Source organism: Lissotriton helveticus, chromosome 1_1 (genome assembly GCF_964261635.1).
Source record: "Lissotriton helveticus chromosome 1_1, aLisHel1.1, whole genome shotgun sequence".
Lineage (NCBI taxonomy): Eukaryota > Metazoa > Chordata > Amphibia > Caudata > Salamandridae > Lissotriton > Lissotriton helveticus.
In genome coordinates, this window is record NC_136057.1 from 584,590,252 (window position 1) to 584,610,305 (window position 20,054).

The 20,054-nt window shown below is 45.3% G+C and overlaps 1 protein-coding gene across 8 annotated transcripts in view; it reads right to left on the reverse strand.

Annotated features, from left to right (window-relative positions):
* The window catches only part of C2CD5 (C2 calcium dependent domain containing 5), a 1,003,795-nt gene that overhangs the window by 956,113 nt on the left and 27,628 nt on the right, over positions 1–20,054 (reverse strand). For all 8 annotated transcript variants that reach the window (XM_078674090.1, XM_078674088.1, XM_078674089.1 and 5 more), the window contains exon 3: positions 18,510–18,596. In XM_078674090.1, the coding sequence (XP_078530216.1) occupies positions 18,510–18,596 (87 nt within the window). The remainder of the gene's footprint in view (positions 1–18,509; positions 18,597–20,054) is intronic.

Consider the following 20,054-nt stretch of genomic DNA (forward strand, 5'->3'; position numbering starts at 1 on the left):
ACAAAAACTTTATCAGAGAAGGGCTGATTGGTATAAACTTCTCGCGGAGACTCACACACTGGAAAGTTAAAAAGGTACCTTATTGGCGGGGGGTTCGGATCACTCCCTGCGATTGAAAAAAAGTGTAAAGATCCAAATTAAATTCATGCCTCCAAAATGCCTGTCATATTTAAAGAATGAACTATAACATCCAGGACATACCTCGACGGTGCGCCAAAGGCGATCACTGGGAGGGGTGCCGGCGCAGATCAGTTATGCAATGTGCGGGTCAAAAGAGCTGAAAGAAGCGGGGGGTACCTGTTACTAAGCCTCATATAGTATTTGGGAATGTTACACAGGGTTTGTGCAAGATAGAATCCTACCTTTGTTGTGCGGGCATGAGTCCCTTAGTAGACGCTTGTTCAAGCGGCAGCCGCCGCCTGGACTTGTGCGCTGTTAAAACACAAGACGAGCGTTTTAGTAACGCGTCAAATTCCGCTTTCTTGATATGAACTGAATGAACAATATATATAATCTTACTTCTCTGTGGCGTTTCAGAAGCGTTTGAATCCGGCACCCGGCTCCGTGTGAACAGACAGCAATTGACTGGCGGGGGCGTGTCTAGTTGTATTTGAGCCCACGCTAAAAACGGTGTATCATGGGAAACGTGGTTTGCAGTATCTTCTCTCATAAATGACATGAAATTTTAAAGTGCAATGAAGAGAGGAACATGTTGGGGGCATGAATGGACCTATTAACACATAATTAGGCGGCAGAAAAATCTTTTGACTGAACCACTTTTAGATGTGGTATAACACCGTCACATGAGCAGCAAGGAGCAGGTACGCGTAGCGGGCGTGTAGAAAGTTACAGGTTACTAAATTCATTAAGATCGTTCAGTCCATCCATGGCAGTGTTGAACTTCAAGATGAGGTAGGCCTCTTTTTGTGCCAATCGTACATCGGGGTCTCCGCCCGCTCCAGGGATGTTTTTTATGCTTGCTAGAATTGTCCATTTGAGGTCATTGACCGAGTGTGCTTTCTTCGAAAAATGGGACACCAGGGGTGCTGTCAGTACTTTGTTGTTTATCCTGGACCTGTGTTGGATTATGCGTTGGCGCACTTCCTGGGTGGTTTTGCCAATGTAGACTTTACCGCAGGGGCATATGATGGCATATATTGCGTATTTGGTCTTACAGTTCGTAAAGTCTTCGTGCCGCCAATGTTTTTTACCGTCCGTGAAATGGGTGCCTTCTATTGTGAGGCTGCATACCGAACACGTACCACACTTATGATGTCCTTTCACTGGTCCCATGTTGAAGAGTGTACTCTGTGTTTCTCTTTTCGTGGTACCTCTGGTCGAAGCGATTTGTTGTCCAATACTCCGGTTTTTTTTCAAAGCAAATAGTGGTTTGCCGATCTCAGGAATGATTTCCTCAACGAGGTGCCAGTTATTACGGATGATCTTCTGCACCGGGTTGGTATGGGGTCCAAACGTGGAAACGCACACCATCCTTTCCAGTTTCGGTTTGTCCCTCTTCTGCAAGAGATATTCTCGAGGAGTCCATCTGGCTCTTTTCATCGAGTGTTTGTGTGGTGTATCTGGAATGGTACACCACAATCCCTGGAAGAATTCCACGACTGGCTTAATAACCGAAGTCCAGATATCAAATTCAGCTTGACGTACGATTGCAAAACCATGCCATTCCTGGACGTTGAGATCAAGTCCACGCCGGAAGGCCTCAAGTCAACTCTGTTCAAGAAAAAAACGGATTAAAACAATTCCCTGCATTATAAAAGTTACCATCCCAAAAGTTTGAGAAACAACCTACCTTACGGACAGTACCTTAGGGTTAGAAGGAATTGTTCATCAACAGAAGACTTTATGATACATGGTGAAGCTCTGACTAACACGCTGAAGGAGAGAGGATACCCAGCAAAACTGCTCAAACACTCGATGAAAAGAGCCAGATGGACTCCTCGAGAATATCTCTTGCAGAAGAGGGACAAACCGAAACTGGAAAGGATGGTGTGCGTTTCCACGTTTGGACCCCATACCAACCCGGTGCAGAAGATCATCCGTAATAACTGGCACCTCGTTGAGGAAATCATTCCTGAGATCGGCAAACCACTATTTGCTTTGAAAAAAACCTTGAGTATTGGACAACAAATCGCTTCGACCAGAGGTACCACGAAAAGAGAAACACAGAGTACACTCTTCAACATGGGACCAGTGAAAGGACATCATAAGTGTGGTACGTGTTCGGTATGCAGCCTCACAATAGAAGGCACCCATTTCACGGACGGTAAAAAACATTGGCGGCACGAAGACTTTACGAACTGTAAGACCAAATACGCAATATATGCCATCATATGCCCCTGCGGTAAAGTCTACATTGGCAAAACCACCCAGGAAGTGCGCCAACGCATAATCCAACACAGGTCCAGGATAAACAACAAAGTACTGACAGCACCCCTGGTGTCCCATTTTTCGAAGAAAGCACACTCGGTCAATGACCTCAAATGGACAATTCTAGCAAGCATAAAAAACATCCCTGGAGAGGGCGGAGACCCCGATGTACGATTGGCACAAAAAGAGGCCTACCTCATCTTGAAGTTCAACACTGCCATGGATGGACTGAACGATCTTAATGAATTTAGTAACCTGTAACTTTCTACACGCCCGCTAGGCGTACCTGCTCCTGCTCGTTGCTGCTCATGTGACGGTGTTATACCACATCTAAAAGTGGTTCAGTCAAAAGATTTTTCTGCCGCCTAATTATGTGTTAATAGGTCCATTCATGCCCCCAACATGTTCCTCTCTTCATTGCACTTTAAAATTTCATGTCATTTATGAGAGAAGATACTGCAAACCACGTTTCCCATGATACACCGTTTTTAGCGTGGGCTCAAATACAACTAGACACGCCCCCGCCAGTCAATTGCTGTCTGTTCACACGGAGCCGGGTGCCGGATTCAAACGCTTCTGAAACGCCACAGAGAAGTAAGATTATATATATTGTTCATTCAGTTCATATCAAGAAAGCGGAATTTGACGCGTTACTAAAACGCTTGTCTTGTGTTTTAACAGCGCATAAGTCCAGGCGGCGGCTGCCGCTTGAACAAGCGTCTACTAAGGGACTCATGCCCGCACAACAAAGGTAGGATTCTATCTTGCACAAACCCTGTGTAACATTCCCAAATACTATATGAGGCTTAGTAACAGGTACCCCCCGCTTCTTTCAGCTCTTTTGACCCGCACATTGCATTACTGATCTGCGCCGGCACCCCTCCCAGTGATCGCCTTTGGCGCACCGTCGAGGTATGTCCTGGATGTTGTAGTTCATTCTTTAAATATGACAGGCATTTTGGAGGCATGAATTTAATTTGGATCTTTACACTTTTTTTCAATCGCAGGGAGTGATCCGAACCCCCCGCCAATAAGGTACCTTTTTAACTTTCCAGTGTGTGAGTCTCCGCGAGAAGTTTATACCAATCAGCCCTTCTCTGATACAGTTTTTGTAATTATTTTATAGTGACAACGACCCCCCAGTCCATGTCCTGAGGAGAACCCGTTAAATACAGTTGGGTTCGAAACGCGTCGACGTCTTTTCCTGCAAGATACCAATGTTCTAAGGCTCGATAGGAATGTAACTAATACATGTGCCAATTGCAGAGTTGCCTTCTTGTAATTCCTATTTGTTGTAGCACTTGGTGATAAATGCACTGTGTATCCTTTGCAGATGATAAACAAGTAGGCCAGTATCCCATTCCGTTAGACCACTTGTTCGTTCCATATCCAGGATTGGTGCCTCATAAATTATTCAACTCGAGGCATAGTACTAGTAGACTGCAGCACCTATTGTGCCATCCACTACAGTGGTAGGGTTAACCATGTCGTTATGCCTACCTTGTAAAGCCCAACTACTGAAGTATAAACCCTGTAGAAGCATCTGTTAAAATAACCCTTCTGATCTGAGCAAATCTTCCTTTTAAATAGTAGTCACCCCTATTTGGCTTTGCAGCTGAAGCAGTAGTGTGTGGTATTTAAAACTGGAACATATAGGGAGATGTCAGAGAGACCGTCTGTATATGGTGACCACTCAGGGAGGCTTCACTGGCTGCTGAATTAATACGATAATTCTCAAGGGGGGTTGGGCACGCCGCGGACATGCACAACGGAATTACCTTTTGCAACATGGTAAATGTAGTTTTCAAAGTTGCTGATTTGTCATATTTCATGGCCAGTGCCCGTATCCCTATACACGTGTTTCGAAATTCCTTTCTCTTCAGTAGGTTGTGCATGTCCGCGGCGTGCCCCACCCCCCTTGACTGTTGAAAAGGCTCCCACGAGCCGCGAGCAGACGAGCTCAGGGGTGCGCGACGCATGCTGAGAGTGGTAATAATCCTGATAAGATGACGGCAGCATGCACAAGAACCTATGAACTTTTTCCCTACTGAAGAGAAAGGAATTTCGAAACACGTGTATAGGGATACGGGCACTGGCCATGAAATTTGACAAATCAGCAACTTTGAAAACTACATTTACCATGATGCAAAAGGTAATTCCGTTGTGCATGTCCGCGGCGTGCCCCACCCCCCTTGACTGTTGAAAAGGCTACCACGAGCCGCGAGCTGATGAGCTCAGGGGTGCGCGACGCATGCTGAGAGTGGTAATAATCCTGATAAGATGACGGCAGCATGCACAAGAACCTATGAACTTTTTCCCTACTGAAGAGAAAGGAATTTCGAAACACGTGTATAGGGATACGGGCACTGGCCATGAAATTTGACAAATCAGCAACTCTGAAAACTACATTTACCATAATGCAAAAGGTAATTCCGTTGTGCATGTCCGCGGCGTGCCCCACCCCCCTTGACTGTTGAAAAGGCTCCCACGAGCCGCGAGCTGACGAGCTCAGGGGTGCGCGACGCATGCTGAGAGTGGTAATAATCCTGATAAGATGACGGCAGCATGCACAAGAACCTAGGAACTTTTTCCCTACTGAAGAGAAAGGAATTTCGAAACACGTGTATAGGGATACGGGCACTGGCCATGAAATTTGACAAATCAGCAACTTTGAAAACTACATTTACCATGATGCAAAAGGTAATTCCGTTGTGCATGTCCGCGGCGTGCCCCACCCCCCTTGACTGTTAATACGATAATTCTACCTGGTGCAAAGATGACCTCAAGTCTCACACTGCCTCAAATCAGCTGGTGACTACTCCAGAGTGTGGCCGGGCCCTGTATTTCCCTGGTCTGGGACTTTTGAGGAGAGTTATCCGGCTGGGGTGGGCTTCATCGGCCAGCGCAGCAGCCTTATTACATGGGAGGAAGAGCCGCCTACCTCTCCCCTCTCTGCATTTGCTGCCCCCCCCCGAGCAGATGGTGGGCCCAGAGGGCACGCTTCCTCTGCAATCAGGCCAGCGGTGCCCCCCAAGGAGACCACCAAGCCAAGAATTGCAGAAGCTCTGGGGAGCCATAGAGGGGGCACTTGAGAAGCCGGCAGCTCAATTTGACTCTGAGGAGTATACCTGCTCTTGGTAGAATAAACAAAGGCCCGTATCACTGCATAGACGGGTACATGATGGGGGCGGTGCTGGGGGATGGTGCACACCACACGAGAATCCCCTTAGCCTTGAGGCATGAAGCTGAAGCCAGCAGGGGAGAGGATGCTGAAGCCCTTTTGCCGCACAACTGAAGACTGGTCCGGTCAACCTGTGCACCTCTCCGAGATTCCTGCAATACTTGCCTGAGTAATTCTATAGGACTGTGCCCCAAGAGGCTATGGCAGCTTACATTATAAGGGAGTCTCTATGTCACCCCTTGCAAGGCAGCGAAGCTTCCTGGCCCTCTGCTCGTGTACTCTGGTAAGGAAACAAACATTGCAATTGCTCTGTCCCCCAAACCACCATTCCCCAACAGAGAACCGAGTCTCCTCATGCCTCCCAGTCCAGTTCTTGTAATGGTTGGGGTCAATTGTGACTCAGTGCTGCCTGTACATTGTGATCGGTGGCAGACAAAACCTGTTCGTCATGGGCAAACAAGATACAAAACAATCTAAACTGGTGTTTGATGGCAAGAGAGACAAATGCACATGACTGAACTGGACGAGGGTAGTCCGGTCCTCACTGTGCCTGCACCTGGGGCACTCGAAAGATATTCTTGTTGATGTAAAAAACAGCCTCTGCACTACAGACTCCAAAATAGATCTATACATCAACAGACTAGATTGCATCAAGGAGAGGGTGGAAAAACACGAAGAAGGCATTGACCAATTGGAGAGCCAAGCCTCAGATACTGAAGACTCCCATGCCTCTGTAGGCAAACATCTCCTTATAATGGAGAAAGTACTGAAGGTCATCAAGAACAAAAAAGGAGGACCTTGAAGCACGCTCCAGGCACAACAACGTCTGAATCCTGGGAATCCCTGAATCAACTGCCACTGAAAAATGGAAACCGACATCAAAAATATTCTTTGTTCCCTGTTTGAAGATGCTCTAGTAGAGGTCTTATTGTTGAACGCAAGGCTCACGACCCCTACCTGGCATACCAGCGAGACCTATTGTGGCCAGACTGCTTAATTATAGGGACAGGGATACCATTTTAAGGCTCACCAGGGAATGTCAACCTGTCCATGACCAGGACAATGCTATCTCCTTGCATCCCGACTTTAACTTTGCTGCCAAACTGCTCTCTAGTATTTATCCCTGTGAAATGCAAACAGCAAGAATCGGGGATTGTCTGCTTCTCAATTTACCCGGCCAAACTACAAATTCACTTGAATGGTAAGCAATACTACTTCGCAGACACTAAGTCAACTATGAAATTCTCTCAGAAACTTGCACAACGATCTGTCCATCGCTACAACCAACACTGGGGAACAGCACTGCAATAATGACTAGCTGATGTATGGACATGCCCTCGCTGAGATGTTCATTCACTATGCTGAGAATGTGAGCAGGGACCCCTGACCTGGATACCACTTATAACTCACTACTTAATCCACATGATTGAAGACTCTGCCGTCCTGCCCGTATCTGCACCAGAGGCCCTGCTTATCATGAACATACAGTTCTCTGCGTTTGGGTTATTTTCCAGTTTGCCCCTCAGTCACCCAGTCAAGCAATGAATAGAATGAGCTTGGACCTTTGGCGACCCTGAGGGACGTTTCCTGGTGTGTTGCACTGTGTTTGGGGTATGGGATTTGGGCGGGGTTGAGGTCATTCAACCAGTTGAGTGGATTGAAGTAAGAGGGTTCCTTTCCTGTTTGGTAAACATGCCTTTCATTCCTCTACAGTGGCCTACTTACCCCTGCAACTCTGCATACACAGCACACAACCCCCACATATGCTGCACAACCACCATACACTCCTAGCGTACCCGATGACATCCATTAGATGCCTAAGCTTGAAATATCCAGGGACTTAATGACAGGCGAGGCTGATGTATGCATATCTTAACAAGCACAGCATAGACATTCGGTTTCTTCAGGCACAACACCCGACCGATGAGACTCGTACTGCTGTATTCCTTCATAAGGGACAACAATGCAACACCCATCAGAGTGATACGGAGGCAGATTTATCATAATACAGAGCACACTATGTGGCTTCCCGTAATACTAGCCTTGATTTACGGTCCCAATGCAGATGCCTTTACTTCTTTGCGGAAGTTTTGCGTTTAATCACTGCCATGGGAATCAGCATAAAAATCTGGGGTGGCAACTTTAATGTGATACTGTACCACATTTTCGATAGGTCTAGGGACCCAGGCACCCACACTGAATTATTACTGGAAGATTGGGACCCAGGCTAAGCATTTTTAAATATTTGAACTGCAAAACTACACAAAAATACAGAAGCAAGCATTCATGGAATAACAGTACAAATATGGAATATTGTATTTAATTCACAAACAAATATATAAAGGATAAAAATAAAAAAATAATTTAATGGGAAGGCGGGAGCTTTTATAAATTCAACTGAGACCAATCATCATCCATACTGTTTTCTGTTTGATGCACTTACACTGCCCCTACAAATCAATCTAAGGCAGGGCTCAAAACATCCACTGGCATTTGTGAGACAGATTTAATCATGACAATCTATTTTTTAGATCCTACATGCCCTTTCTGGTGAGTAGGGAGACAAACTGACTTTTGACCTCTGCCTCTGAAAGCAGAGCAAATGTGACAAGATTTAAAGGCATCTTTATTGCTCATAAAGTGAATGAGAAATAAAAATGCCTTTAAATTTTGTCACATTTCCTCAGCTTTCAGAGACATTAGGATTTTTCAAGCCCCATAAGGATACAAACTTAATCCTTAGCCTCCAATTTCACAGTCCTTCACATTTACAAAGAGTTTTAAAATGTTTAATATTACATGATGCTTCTTTATTTATGAACACTTTATTAATTGGTTAGTAATATTTAATTTTCTAAGCATTTGTGGACTCCTTAGAAGGCTTTGCAGACCCCAAGGGGTCCCCGGACCACAGGTAAAGAACCTCTGATGTAGACAATTAATGTTATCATTTCCCTACAGTGGTAAGGGACTAAAAGCTAGTTTCACAGTTGAAGTCCTAGATATCCTATGTAGAATGGATATGTGCAGATTAAAATATTAATACTGTATCTCAGGAATGGGAACAGCAACATAAATAACGAAACCACTATTTTTAATTGCCATTAAAAAACAATTTAATGGCGTAGTCTGATTTTTTAATAATTAGTAAGAAAAAGTAACTTTTGGAAAGTTACTCTTTACCTGACTGAACTGTCAGTAGGCTCATTAGACTAATCCTTTGCATCTCTCTTAACTTAAATAGGTGTGAAATGCCCCCAGGATCAAACAATGACCCCTACGAACTTCACAGAATATTGAGAATTAAAGCTATAGGCACCAGTGGCCCCACACGGTCAAATCCTGCTTGAAAGATCTGTTGAGCCATATGTAACGTTTGGGGCACAATGGAACGGGTGAGAACAGAATGCCAAGACAATTCTGGTAGCTGAAGGACCCTGCTTTTGTCCAACTAGACATCTGTCTCGGATATTCAGACATGCGTTTCTGGTATCATATTTCCGGAACCCCTTAATGGATTCTGGAGCAATTTTATTACATTTTACTCAATTTTTCTAAGTTGGTTGGGATTTTTATTGTTTGATATTTTGACTGTTACTGTTTTGGTACTGCATAAAAAGTTGACACATTGCCCTATGTTATGGTCGTCTGCTCTGTGCCATAACTACCAGGGGATTGAGTTCCGATTAATTTAATGACATGGAAGATTCATCTTAATAATTATTCCTTGAAGTTAGCCACCCCAAATATAAATCAAATGTATTACCCTAATATTAAATGTTGCCCACACCATTGTGTTAAATAATAAAGCAAAAGCATATCGATCTGAGTTACATTTACTCTCAAATTGAGAATCATTTAACTAAGAAATTTATCACAACAAGCAATAGAAGAAAAACAATATTCTTCATAATCATCTCATACTGCTCAGCGCTGCAGTAGATATAAACTCTGAACCAACACAGCAGCAGACTTTACAGATATGCACAATGGCCCTGAAGGGGCATATATTGTCTCTTTTGAGTCCAGGAAATTGCTTTAAATAAGGCCATAACTGTCAGCCGCAAGAATTTACCAAAGGCAAACCACTTCAAACATGCTTAATAATGATATAAGCAGTTCTCCCCATGTGGTGGTGAGCAGTGTTAAATTATTTTTACTTCACTCTATATTGTACGTATCATCATCTTTTAACTTATGATATCATAAATGTGGTTTGTTACATTCCATTGCTCAAGTTCCATTACCCGCAAGTCAACTACATCACAAAGCTGATACCCAAACATGTTCATGCCATCTGAGAAAATCATCAATCCATGTACTGATTCTCGTGAGCAATCTGATGCTAAAAAGGCATAGAAAGCAAACAAGAACATCACGGTGTACTGAACACCACAGTGTACCCTTATCGGCACAACATTGGCACTGCATGGAATTCATCAAACTATTTTGTTAATTACAACAAAATAGTTATCAAGCTGGCTGCATGTTTCTCCAATCCATAGGCATGTTAGCAATAGGCAATAAACAAAGCGTCCTGTCCGCCCCAATTCCCGGAGCAGCACCAAACAGGCTCGGACCTCACAGCTTCTCCAAAGGAAATTACGGACCTCCACACCAATTTAGTGGAAATGCAGGGCAAATTTATTTCGGCATGTAACTACAAGAACCAGTGTCCTCCATGACGCGTTTCGCTCCTCCTGGGAGCTTGATCACCACATGATGCGTCTCCATTACAATGACGTATTTAAAGTGAATAATGTGCACTATTAGCCATAGAAAATAGGCTAACCGATTGCTTTACAATGAAACTAAACAACAGACTTTGGCAACTAATGTACGCAAATATCATGATATTTAACGTGCAAAATGCATATAGTAGCTCAGGTAATCTATACATAGTGTATAAAATTATACTATTTACTGACATATTATTACTATAATCAGGTCAGAAATTATTAGCTGTACAAAATACAATGAAATAAAGTGCATAGTGCGAATAGCAACTAATGAATTAAATAATTGCATAGTGGAAAAATAACATTGTCGCCTGAAATTGAGCAACATCATCATATCAATATATTGCAAAATATTTCAATTATTCGTTGTGAAAAAGACAATTTCAACGCGTAAATTTATACTAGTATTTCCAAAAAAGTTGAAGCGGCACCTATGTGCATGGTTATCAATCAACAAACATTATCAGAGACATTCAATATATAAGGTGCAAGTGCAGATTCCATAATACAATCATGTCAATATTTAATTAATATATGTCTGTAGATAAAACCACTGATGCTAAAAACGGAAATATCTGCTGATAAAAGACTGCAATAAATAGTTAAAATGCCTTATTTACAACTATCCAACGAGTATAAAAAATAACCAAAAAGTGCCAAACGTCTGATATGTGCAAAATAGTGCTGGACAACAAAGTGTATAATGTGCAACAAACATATATACATTTTAGCAGCAGAGACGAAAAAACTCCTGGATTGCTTAAGTATAAGCAATCCTAAAATGCAAATGTGCCTACAGTCACATATCAGAGTTAATACGGTACTCAGTAAGAATGACATCAGAACAGTGGTAGATTATGTCATTATTCTGATCTAATAAAAGACACAGTATATGTGCACGGGTGTAGTGGGCCCTACTAGAGACCCTACAGAATATTATGAAGATCTTCATTCATATTCAGGCCATTAGGGACTCTTGCGTCGCGAGCTAAAATAAATTGGGATTCCTTTTGTCTAAGCATCTTATCACGATTCCCTCCCCGTCCAGGGTTGGGGACAGATCCCAAGACTGTGTACTTCAGGTCTTTAAGTTTATTATTGTGAACTAACCTGAAGTGTCTCACCACTGGATAATTATGGTCAGAGTTGACAAATGCCCCAACATGCTGAAGGATGCGCTTGTGCACAGGAAGCTTTGTGATGCCAATATATTCCAAATTACAAGTGCACTTCAGTTTGTAAATTGCGTATTCTGAGCGGCATGTTAGGTGTTCCTGAATAGCAATTTTCTTATCACTAAAAGCTGTAGTGTAGTGAGTAGAATTTTTAGCAAATGTACAGGCTCGGCAAGAACTACACTTAAAAAAAACAGTTTTCATAAGCCAAGTACCTTTAGCATTTACCTCTGGCATTGATTTGACTAAAGTATCCCTCATAGAGGGAGCCCGTCTAAAAGTAATGGCTGGCAAGTTTGGAAGGATTGGTCCCAGAATGTTATCAGTTAAAACAATAGGCCATTCAGAATAAATAATTCTATGATTGCCTGCTCCTGAATATTAAAAGTAGTTATAAGCCGAATAGACTGTACATTATTATCAAAAACAGTTATGACAACATTTTTATCAGGCTGAGGCTAAAGTAGAGTCTCCCTTTGTCTGGCTTTAGCTTTATTTAAAGCAATAGTCAGTTGGTTTTTAGTACAACCTCTGTTCAGAAATCTTAGGAATGCCTCCATCTGACACTTTCTAGATATTAGTTCAGAGCTACAAATGCGACGTATGCGGATGAACTCGCCATACGGAATGCTATTAATCAAGTGCCTAGGATGTGTACTGTGGGCATGAAGAATTTAATTTCCAGCAGTAGATTTCCTATGCAACATGGTCTGTAGGACACCTCCATCAACATATAACAATACATCCAAGAATTCAACCATGGATTTGTCAATGGTGGCAGTAAACCTGAGATTTAAATCGTTTACATGGATATCATCAATAAATTTCAAGGCTTCGTCCTTAGACCCCTTCCATATGAGACAAACATCATCAATGTAACGCCAATAGTGTGCTATGAGGTTACACCAGCGACGGTGGCAATTATGAGGACATGCTTCTCCCACTAACCTACATGTAAACATGAATAGCTGGGGGAGAAGCACGAACCCATTGCCACACCACGCAGCTGCTGGTAAACCTCATTGTTAAATTGAAAGAAGTTGGTGTTGAGGCATACTTCAATGATTTCCAACAACTTATTGTTATGTTCTCTCATAGACAGATCACGTTTATCTAGAAAATTTTGGTGGCACTAATACCGTGACAATGATTAATACTAGTATAAAGGGATTCGATATCCATTAAAACTAGATAGTAATCTGAACACCAAATGACATCATTGATCTGGGTAAAAAAGTCTGTAGTGTCTTTAAGATAAGACGGCAAACTATTTACATGTGGCTGCAGAAAGAAATCTACGTATTTTGACAGTTTTTCATTCATGCTTCCCTGGGCAGAAATAATCGGCCGCCCAGGCACAGGTTGAATTTGCTTATGGACTTTTGGTAAAAAATAGAGGACTGGTGTAATTGGATGTTCAACATTTAAAAAATTAATTTCCTCTTTAGTTATTAGTCCAATGCGCCGCCAACAATGGATTTTTTTGCGGGTTTTCTCTTCTGCTTTTCTCATTTAAACTTTGATGATTTCCTGTAGAATGTTGAGTCAGTTAGATGCCGATCTGCCTCCATTAAATAATCTTTCTTTGACCACAGGACTGTATTTCCGCCTAGTTAGATGCCGATCTGCCTCCATTAAATAATCTTTCTTTGACCACAGGACTGTATTTCCGCCTTTGTCGGATTTATTTATAATCACGTCAGAAATACTTTGAAGTTTTCTGATAAGTTGATGGTACTCGTTATTCCGGTAATCTCTCTGACGTGTTTGTGACATTCAATTAATCAATCAGTCATTTGTTAAGCGCACTACATACCCGTGAGGGTCTCAAGGCGCTGAGGGGGGAGAGGTGGGGGCCGCTACTGATCGAACAGCCAGGTCTTTAGTATCCTCCTGAAGGTCAGCAGGTCTTGGGTCTGTCGTAGGCTCAGTGGGAGGGTGTTCCATGTCTTGGCAGCGAGGTGGGAGAAGGATCTCCCGCCGGTGGTTGTTCTTCGGATGGGCGGGACGGTGGCGGGTGAGAGGTCGGCGGAGCGGAGCTAGCGGTTGTGGGTGTAGAAGGAGAGGTGTCTGTTGAGGTAGGCTGGGCCCGTCTTGTGGAGTGCCTTGTGTGGGTGGATGAGGAGCTTGAAGGATATCCTCTTGTTGACGGGGGGCCAGTGCAGGTTTCTCAGGTGGGGGGTGATGTGGCCGTGTCATGGTACATCGAGGGTCAGTCGTGCCGAGGTGTTTTGGATGCATTGTAGTCGATTGATTAACTTGGTAGGGGCTCCCATGTAGAGGGCATTTCCGTAGTCGAGTCTGCTGCTGACGAGGGCCTGGGTGACTGTCTTTCTTGCATCTGTCGGGATCCATCTGTAGATCTTACGGAGCATGCGGAGGGTGTTGAAGCAGCAGGAGGAGGCGGCGTTGACTTGCTTGGTCATTGAGAGCGTTGAGTCGAGGATGATTCCCAGGTTGCGTGCGTGGTCGGTGGGGTCGGGCTGCCCCCAGTGCTGTTGGGCAGCAGGAGTCATCCCAGGCTGACGGGTTGGAGCCGAGGATGAGGACCTCAGTCTTGTCCGAGTTCAGCTTCAGACGGCTGATCTTCATCCAGTCGGCGACGGCCTTCATTCCTTTATGGAGGTTGGCTTTGGCGGTGATGGGGTCCTTGGTGAGGGAGAGGATCAGTTGAGTGTCGTCAGCGTAGGAGATTATGTTGAGGTTGTGCTGTAGGGTGACGTGTGCAAGCGGGGCCATGTAAATGTTGAACAGTGTCGGGCTGAGGGAGGATCCTTGGGGTACGCCGCAGATGATCTCGGAGGCTTCGGAATGGAACGGAGGGAGACGGACGCTCTAGGTTCTGCCAGAGAGGAAGGAGGTGGTCCATTCCAGAGCCTTGTCTCGGATCCCTGGTTGCGGACGGTGTCCTTGTGTGCTGTGTGACTGTCCAGAGTTTGTTCACTGTGCCATTTCTTCTCTAGTTTCCGGCAGGCTTGCTTGGAATCTAGTAGTTCTGCGGGGAACCAGCTGGCCCTCTTGCTGGTGTCTCTGTGGGGGGGTTTCTTCAGCGGGGCGAGGGTGTTGGCGCAGTCCTCGATCCAGCGTCTGCGGTTGTGGGCAGCGACGTCGGTGTTGGAGGGTTCGGAGGATGGGCTGAGAGTAAGGTTTGCATGTAGTTGGTCTTCGGTGATTTTGCTCCAGCGGCGGCGGGGGATCTGTTGGGTGCGGTGGTGTGTGGTGGGTTTCTGGAAGGTGAAGTGGATGCAGCGGTGGTCGGTCCAGAGGAGTTCGGTGGTGTGGCTGACGGAGACGTGCGGGCTTGAGGAGAAGACGGGGTCGAGCATGTGGCCGGCGGAGTGGGTGGGCGTTTTGAAGAGTTGTCTCAGTCCGAGGTTGGCGAGGTTATCGATCAGGGTTGTGGAGTTGTTGTTGTCGTCGTCGTTGTTGTTCTCAAGGTGAAATTTCAGGTGTCCGAGGAGGATGTAGTCGGTAGAGGTCAGGGCGTGCGTGCTGATGAAGTCGGCGATGGAGTCACTGAACTGGGGGCGGGGTCCAAGGGGTCAGTAGACGAGGGTGCCTCTGAGGGTGGAGTTGGGGTCTGTGTGGATCTGGAAATGCATGTGTTCGGCGGTGCTGAGCGCGTCGTCGGTGCTAGTCGAGACCACCCTTATGCTGTTCTTGTGGACGATGGCAATTCCTCCTCCGACTCTGTTGGTACGGTCTCTGCGGGTGATCTTGTAGCCGTCTGGGATGGCTATGGCTATGTCGGGTGAGGAGGAGTTGTTCAACCAGGCCTCTGTCAGGAAGGCGACATCCGGGGAGGTTGTTTTGAGCAGGTCCCAGAGCTGGACGGCGTGTTTGCGTGCAGAGCGGGTGTTCAGTAGTATGCATCGGAGGTGGCTGAGGTCTTTCTTGACGGGTGGTTCGTCGGCTCTATGGCTGGTGTAGCTGCAGTTCCGGCAGGTGAAGGGACCGTGTGTGCGTTTAGGGGCAGCCTTGAAGCAGTTGTGGGTCCGCCCGGGGTTGAGAGCGTGCAGAGTGCTGGCGTCATGGTGGCGGCGGTCGTCATGGCGGGTGCGGGGGCCAGGGGTGCTAGCGCTGGGCGCGGTCCAAGTGCGGAAGGACGCAGACGGGCTTGCCGCGCGGCAGCGGCGCGACCGAGCAGCGGCTGGCATGTATGGGGAGGTGGGAGTGCGGAGCAGCAGGGGGGCGGGGGCAGCTATGGGCAGTCAGGGACAAAGGTCAAAGAAAGGGCAGAAAGGTCACAAAAACGGGGGGAAACGAGTGGCACAGAGGCTGAAAGGTCCCAAGAATGGGCAGAAAGGTCACAAAAAATGGGGGGAAACGAGTGGGGCAGAAAGGTCCCAAGAAAGAGCAGAAAGCTCACACAAAACGGGGCAAAACAAGTGGCACAGAGGCACAAAGGTCACAGGAAAGGGCAGAAAGGTCAGAAAAAACGGGGGGAAACGAGTGGTACAGAGGGCAGAAAGGTCCCAAGAAAGGGCAGAAAGGTCACAAAAAACGGGGGGGGAACGAGTGGCACAGAAGGCAGAAAGGTCACAGAAATGCAGGGGCAGCTAAGCAACAGAAGGCAAAAACGGGCAGAGAGACACGGGGCAGCGAGGGGAGCAGAAGGAAAAACCGGGCAGAGAGACACGGGGCAGCGAGGGGAGCATACGGGAAACCGTCAGAGAGACACAGGGGCAGCGAGGGGAACAGAGGGAGAGAACGGGCACAGACCACGTACAGTCAGCGGGGGACACAGACAACAGCAGTCACAGACACAACAATGAAAATGTAGTCACTACAACGGGAGCAATGAAAGAAAATACAGGCAATACAATGAAAGATAAGCAAACCTACGGCCTACCACCGGCCACCAGGGATAAGGCGCAGGTGGTAGCCTGCGGGTGGAGGAGGGCCCCGAAATTCCTCAGCAGCGGCAGCTGGGGCAGGGACACACAGGCGGTGCTGTGCTGTGCTGTGCGGTTACAGTTCTATTAAGACTTTTGAGCTCTGTGATGACCCTGTCACTATAAACATCGATTGTGTCTTTAGGCATTAAGAGTAGAAAGGTGGAACCTGGACGAAAGGGACTTTTAGTTGGTTTACTCACATTGATAGCTTGGCTGACAGTAGGAGCTTCTTCTGAGTCATTCTCATAGGCTAAATCATAGAATGTTTGTAGGTTAGAACGATCTTTAACCTGCATGGCACCTTCAGTATGGAGAACCTCAGATGTTGTTTCAGGGGCTTTACCTGAAAACGTATTTAGTTGAAAATATTTGATGAGCTTAATTTTCCGAATGAATTTAAATACGTCAATTCGTGCTTTGTTATATGAGAAGCGATTTTTAGGACAAAATGACAATCCCAATGAGAGAAGTTGTTCCTCTGCTTTTGATAGCACCATGTCAGTCAAGTTAATCACTGTGTTTTCCGTGCTGGTTGTTATTTTTTCCAAGTCCTCCTTGTATTGCCTCTTGACGAAGGCTTGCTGTGTCTGACCCTCCTCTCACGCCTTCGTTTGATTGCTGATTTCCTTGCGCATGTAGAGGCTTGCAGGGGCCCAAAGTATACCGCCGGTCCTCGCTCACAAAATTCAACTCCTCAGCGAGGGAAAATTTCATCATGCCAAGTTGATTCATAGCTGAAGTTCCAGGTCTATTATCCTCTACATCGCTGTTTGATGTCAATGAGGTAGAGATGCCTTCTAACAATGTCTCCTCAGTTCCACTGGTAACTTGTTTGCCCCCAGTCAGAGCCTGACGTTTGTAATTGTCGTACTTACGAGCAAATGTAAATATTCTCAGGGTAGCATAATCATTTTGATCACGGGCAAACTTGTATATTTTACGTTCCTTAATGACGTCTTCGTGTTTTTTAATGCGCGCATCGATTTCTTTTTTGCTTTTAGTAACAAGGTCCGTATCACCTGTAGCATCTAAAAATCCGTTAATGCGGTCAATTTCAATCAATAAAACGTTGCGGTCAATTTCAGCGTATTTGATAAAAATATGAATCATGTTCATTGATGCCTGTAAATTGTATAGATACATATCAGTTCAGCACCCTTCTTTTGGAAATTTGTATTTTTTCTTGCTCATAATTATTCGACACAGAATTCATAACATCACATGTTCAATGTAAAAAAATCATATTCTTCTATGCTGGTATTTTTAAGAAAATTCTTTATTCTTATTCAAACTCTTCTTCTTAGATTGAAAGCCACAGTAGCCAACAGGTTTCGTCCCAAGAGACTTCTTCGGGGCTACTTTTAAAACTGCTCCTATTGAAGATAATGGGTTCAGACTTTTTTTAAATCAACTTTCATGAAAGAGAGTCTTATTTCTCAAATCCTGTGGTACATATGATTTTCATAGGGGACCACTTCCACAGGTCACCTTACCTTATACCGTAGCCGGAATACATGTCCTGGAGCACATGTACTTCTAAAATGTCATAAGAACCAAACTAGTGAGCTCTGGCAAAACCTTCTGTGCCAAATATAAAGTGGTCCCCTGTGAGAAATCATATGAACCATAGGGGATCAAATAAAGTCTGAACCCATTATCTTCAACAAGAACAGTTTTAAAAGAAGCCCTGAAGAAGTCCCTCAGGACGAAATGCATTGGCTAGTGTGGATTTTAATCTTAGAAGAAGAGTTTGAAAAAGAAAAAAAGAATAAATAATTTTCTTCAAAATACATGCATGGAAGAATATGAATATTTTTATATTGCAAATGCGATTCATGAATTCTGCGTCGGATGATTTTGAGCAAGAAACAATAAGACTTCCAAAAGAAGGGTGCTGAACCATACTAACGGAGTTAAGTTGGGAATTTTTCCATTGAAAGAGGTTGAACTTTTGGTTCTGTGCACCTCATAAGTTTCAAATAACTTCTCTCACACTAGGGTTGCATGCGGTAGGATTTAGTCTCAACCTCTTTTGCATATTTGATATACACATATACACACACCAAAGTTTGGCTGAATCCGATGGTTTTAAAATATTTAAGAAAAAAAATAGATACAAATATCTTACCTCAAATTTAAACCATTCAGAGTTCCACTGGGGGTTGAGGGATTTCGGATAAACATCAGTCTTAAAAGTGGTATTAGCAAATTTAACCTAAAAACAAAAAAGTTATATTCAGAAGAAAACAAACATTAAGATAATACAAAATGCATGAGGTGCATTCATAAATAACTGTTAAGTATGATGAATACTCTATAGCCTCTATTTCACTTCAAACCAGGGATGCAATGTTTATGCAAAACATAGTCATTATATCAACCTAATATGACATGGCATTATGTTAACACTAAGTTTACACAGTCATGCAATCTGGAGGTCATAATTCCAGGCTGACACTATGTGCCCAATTATGATGTCGGTCAGAGTTACCTCCAACTGACACCATCGCTGTTTTGGGACCGACTGACCTCTGGTCGGCAGTTCCGACCCTGCAATTACAATGCGACCGCCCATTGTGGGGTCGCATACTCCCATTTCTCTATGGGAGCTTGTGTTGCGGCTTTAAACCAGCATTAGCACAAGCTCTCATAGAGAACTGGGAGATTCTGTTAATCCCTGCACCGCGTCTGCAGAAATCCTATTTCAGATGGGCACAGCGTCTGCAGAAATCCTATTTCAGATGCCATTGGCATCTCCTGAATTTCTTTTGGGGGGGGGCTGGAGGTGAGTGGGCGTACATAAGAAACAAGAGATGTTGTAGTAAGACTTGCTCAGACACCACAATCAATCAATCAATCAATCAATCAAGAAGTTTGAATAGCGCGCTACTCACCCGGAGGGTCTCAAGGCGCTTGGGGGAGAAGGGTCCGCTACTGCTCGAACAGCCAGGTCTTGAGTTGCTTCCTGAAGGAGAGGTGGTCTTGGGTAAGACGGAGGTGGATGGGGAGGGAGTTCCAAGTCTTGGCTGCCAGGTAGGAGAAGGATCTTTCTCCCATGGTGGCTCTTCGAATGCGTGGAACGGCGGCGAGGGCCTAGCTGGTCGATCGTAGCTGGCGGGTGGGAGTGTAGAAGGTCAGGCGGTTGTTGAGGTACCTGGGGCCCAGGTCGTGGACGGCCTTGTGTGCGTGGGTGAGGAGTCGGAACGTGATTCTCTTGCTGACAGGGAGCCAGTGCAGGTCTCTCAGGTGTCCGGAGATGTGGCTGTGTCGGGGGATGTCCAGGATGAGTCGTGCGGAGGCGTTCTGGATGCGTTGTAGTCTTTTCTGCAGTTTGGCTGTGGTTCCGGTGTAGAGGGTGTTTCCGTAGTCCAGTCGGCTGGTGACGAGTGCCTGGGTGACCGTCTTCCTGGTTTCGATGGGGATCCATCGGATCTTTCGGAGCATGCGTAAGATGTTGAAACACGATGATGAGACGGCGTTGACTTGTCTGGACATCGAGAGGGAGGAGTCCAGGATGAAGCCCAGGTTGCGTGCGTGGTCCGTTGGTTTGGGTGCGCTGCCCAGGGCAGGGGGCCACCTGGAGTCGTCCCAGGCAGAGGGTGATGATCCAAGGATGAGGACTTCCGTCTTGTCTGAGTTCAGTGTCAGGCGGCTGTTCATCATCCACTCGGCT